This window comes from Apium graveolens, chromosome 11 (assembly GCF_009905375.1).
Source record: "Apium graveolens cultivar Ventura chromosome 11, ASM990537v1, whole genome shotgun sequence".
Lineage (NCBI taxonomy): Eukaryota > Viridiplantae > Streptophyta > Magnoliopsida > Apiales > Apiaceae > Apium > Apium graveolens.
In genome coordinates this window covers 205497892-205501891 of record NC_133657.1, presented here as the reverse complement: position 1 = coordinate 205501891, position 4000 = coordinate 205497892, and the positions used below count along the sequence as shown (strand labels likewise).

Below are 4000 nucleotides of genomic sequence, written 5' to 3'. Positions count from 1 at the left end.
AATTCAAACTCTAAAAGATAAAAGATAAAAGTTAAGTAAAGACTACAGCACTGCTCGGCTCAAGTTTCTTTAGACTATCATCTAGGCTGTACTACAGCAATATGCCATGTCTATGTACATAATTTTGTTAACACTCATATCCCTTGTGTTCTTTCAAGAATTACACCACATGATTGTTACAAGATATTTAAGATTAAAAATGAGGTGACCTGGACATACTTCGCCAAGGGACCAACAGCATGCAGACCATACTTGAGCTCTGGATCAATGCCTCAGAAGCAAGAAGTATGACAATGAGAAGGCACATCCTAGCTTCTCTTGCCGCCTAATAGTAACTTTTAGTTCACCCGCAGCACAATTAAGGTTAAAAACTTTCACACAATGCTAACTATCGCTAGAAACAAAGCTAACCATGTCAAGTATAATGCTTGTAACTAGACATTTTAATCCTTGAACAGAAAATGTTGTCATGTTGGGGCCCTCATTACAAATATCCCATATATCAGTACTAGTATTCTAGCTGCTTGATACTCATACATTATGGTCAATATAACATCATCAAACCATATTAAACGTACCTGGTATATCCAACTCAAAACCACAGTGGTCATCATAATATCATTCTACGCAATGCGCAGCGAGGCGGCACCAACCTCCCATGACTGCTCTCAGCATTTCTTACTTCAAGCAGCATCACAAACAAAACTAGAACTTCCACTGTTTCACATATGCTAATCACTGCTAGGCATAAAACTATGTCATTTAATGTGCTTTTTATTGGTCTACTTGATACTTCACCTAAAACTGCTATTATGTTAAGACAGTAAGTACTAGTTTCCCACATTTGCCTAAGTTCATCAATGCAACCGAACGAATTTAGTAAATCATACACGGAACTAAACTTATCCTGCATCTCTCACTAATATAACATCAAATTACATAAGCAAATGAAATAATACTAACAATACACATTACAAATCATATAAATCACAAATTCCCCAAATCATTTTCAATTAATTCATCAAATGTAACAATGATCAAATGAACAATATTACACAATTCATACATATCCATCATATCGAAAAATCACAAAAATACTTACAACCCAAATAAGCTAAAAAACGAAGCCAAATTCTCGTAATTGAGAAACCAAACCACAACCACCGCTTCCAAAACACCCAAACACGCCCCAACAACAACATCAAACACATAATGCCGTCCAAGCAACACTCTCGAAACCGAAGTAAAACCTGCCCAAACACAAACCCCAAACCTCACCAATTCCCCAATTTTACCAAATTCCGATAAACAAACCAATCCCGCAATAAAACAAACTCTGGAACTATGTCCACTGGGAAAAGACCAATGATCAACAACAAATACTAATGACATATTCTTATTGTACACCGGCCTCGGCCGTTGTACAGTGTGCTTGATCAAGCCAATTACAGCAAGATCTAAGACCGATGCGATTAGCATGTTTACGAATAAAGAGTAGAACGGGAGGAGGGGGGAGGGGGTGATGAGGAGAGTGGAGAGGATCAGGGGGAAGAAGAGACGGCCATCGCCCGAAAATTCGAGAAGTTTGAGCAGCGAGAGAGGGAGAATTGGGGAGGTGAGAGTGTGGAGAGTGAGGGAGAGGTGTTTGTCTAAGGTTGTTAGGCGGGTGAGGAGAGACGGTTGGGGTTGTTGGGGGTGTGGGGCCATGAAGGGGAAGAGAGGTAGTTATTTCTGTTGGGGATGAAGTGTTGACTGTATGGATCTGGGGAGGAGCAAGGGAGAGACCAGAGAGCATGTACTGGACTCCGAAATTGGAAATTGGAGATCAACCGAATTCGAATTTTAAAATGCCGTCAAAAATATCGACAAAATAGAGTTTCTGGTACTTAGTATTTGAAATATGCCTTCTCGGATGGGCTATATGTCCGAATACCCATTCACCGGGTATTTCAAATAACTTGTTTTTAATTTTTTTAAATTGAAATACGATTTCTGAGACCGGATATTATAAAATACGCTTTCTCAGTTTGGGTATATGCTCGAATACCCATTCTCAGACGGAGTATTTCAACCAATTTTTTTCTAAATAAATTTTTTTGATATATCCAATTTGAGAATGAGTATTTTGATCGGTAAAAATGGCCAAAATATTGAAAATAGTTATTTTTGTCCCTTAATACTAAATAAATGTTATTGTCATTATTTCAACTTAAACAAATAAGTTTTGGATATTTTCGGAACACAATAGAGTGTTACTGATTTTCGAGTTTTGTACAACATTTAGGAGTGTAATAAAAATCGTAAATGCATCGACCCGAGCTTTATCAAATTTTTACAAGATTTGTAATTTTAAAAATTTAATCGTTATATATTATTTAATAAAAATATATATGATCGATGTCGACTTCGAGTTTGTTCAAATTTTTGAGTGCCTGTCCAAGTCGATTTCGAAATCAATCTGTAGACTAAAATGAAATCATTTTAAGTTGAATTTCAGCAACTTCGAAAAAAAAATTGAGTACTTTCTGAGAAAAAATGTTTGGTCCAAGACTCCAAGTGCAGTACTTGAGTCAAATTCGGCCTTTTAACTGAACGGCCCAGTTGGTCCATGTTAAAATGTTTTCTAGTTTTTCGGCCTTTTAACTGAACGGCCCATTAGGCGATGCAAATTTCAATTGGATTTGGACTTTACTTTCACCTTAAAATTTTACTTGGGATAGGCTATATATTGCTCACTCCCTCTCTTATAAAATTACCGATTTTGTTGATTAATTATTCGATTAATCGTTTTCATATATTCTGTCTATTTAATTTTATAATTCTGTTAATTACTGCACTGTTTTTTAAAATTAATATATTTAATATAATAAATTAATTATTTTATATTTTATTAAATACGTTAGATTAATGCTCCGATTAATTAATCCGATTAATCACTGATTATCCGATTAATCACTGAAAGACTGTTCTACCGAATAATGTCAATTTCCGCTTTTTACAACAATGCTCGCTACTTAGGCCCTCTTTGGTCTTGCTGTCGCAGACAGCTACAACAACTTTTTGCTGAAAAACTATCAGAAAAGTATTTGGTAATTTTAAAAAGTGTTGTCTGGAAAAACGTTTTTGGTCTAAAAGCTGGTGTTAGCAAAAACACGTGCCCTTATTCTTTTGGAAAAAAACTGTTTTCAGGTTTTGCAAGAAGTAACTATCAGTTGCAACATCAAATCTTCTCAAAAACATATTTTTTATATATTATATCTCAAAATATGCATAAATTAAAAAAAATACCAAACAATCATCTAACTTTCCCGATAACATTTTTTCACCAGCACTTTTTTCACAGTACAACAATTTTCAACAATACTACGGAACGGAGCCTCAGTTAAAAAGCCCATCAATAGTCTAAAAAAACATAATCATTAATTTTCTTATAATTCTAAATTCAAAAGAAGCACAGAAGCCTACAAACAAGGAACAATAAAAAATATATATTCAGAGAAGATCATTGCCAAACAATAATGATGATTATCCCACCATCCCAACCTTAATCCAGCAATTCTGGGTGATAACATCTCCACATCCTTTTCAAATCTTGATAGTAATTTTTTGGCGGTACAAAATTGGTTGATTTAATTCCAAACAAAAACACAAATATTGAACGATTTCTTCTTTTTTTTCCTATCATAAGGATCCCGATGTCGCTACGTAATCCACGAGCTCACGCAATAACCCGCAAACTATGTGAACCAAGATAAATCGCACATACGTTTTCCGTAAACAAACTCATACTATAAAAAAATCAAGCTAAATCAAATTCGATCGAAAATGATTGTATTTATCGGTCGTATTTAAACAGTTATATTTAGCCGATCATATTAAACTGATTGTATTTAGTACTAAATTCCACCGATTTACTAGATATGATTCGAGTATTTTTAACCGATCAAAAAATTGTTTGTATTTAGCTAAATACAATTATATACGATCGTATTTAGCTAAA

At 34.5% G+C, this 4000-nt stretch overlaps 1 protein-coding gene across 1 annotated transcript; it reads right to left on the bottom strand.

Moving 5' to 3' along the window:
- Positions 1-912: 912 nt before the first annotated feature.
- LOC141697507 (putative lipid phosphate phosphatase beta) lies at positions 913-1840 on the bottom strand. The gene has a single exon (XM_074501913.1). It carries the CDS (start codon positions 1705-1707, stop codon positions 1099-1101), a length of 609 nt encoding a protein of 202 aa, XP_074358014.1. The 5' UTR covers positions 1708-1840; the 3' UTR covers positions 913-1098.
- Between the last annotated feature and the right edge of the window lie 2160 nt (positions 1841-4000).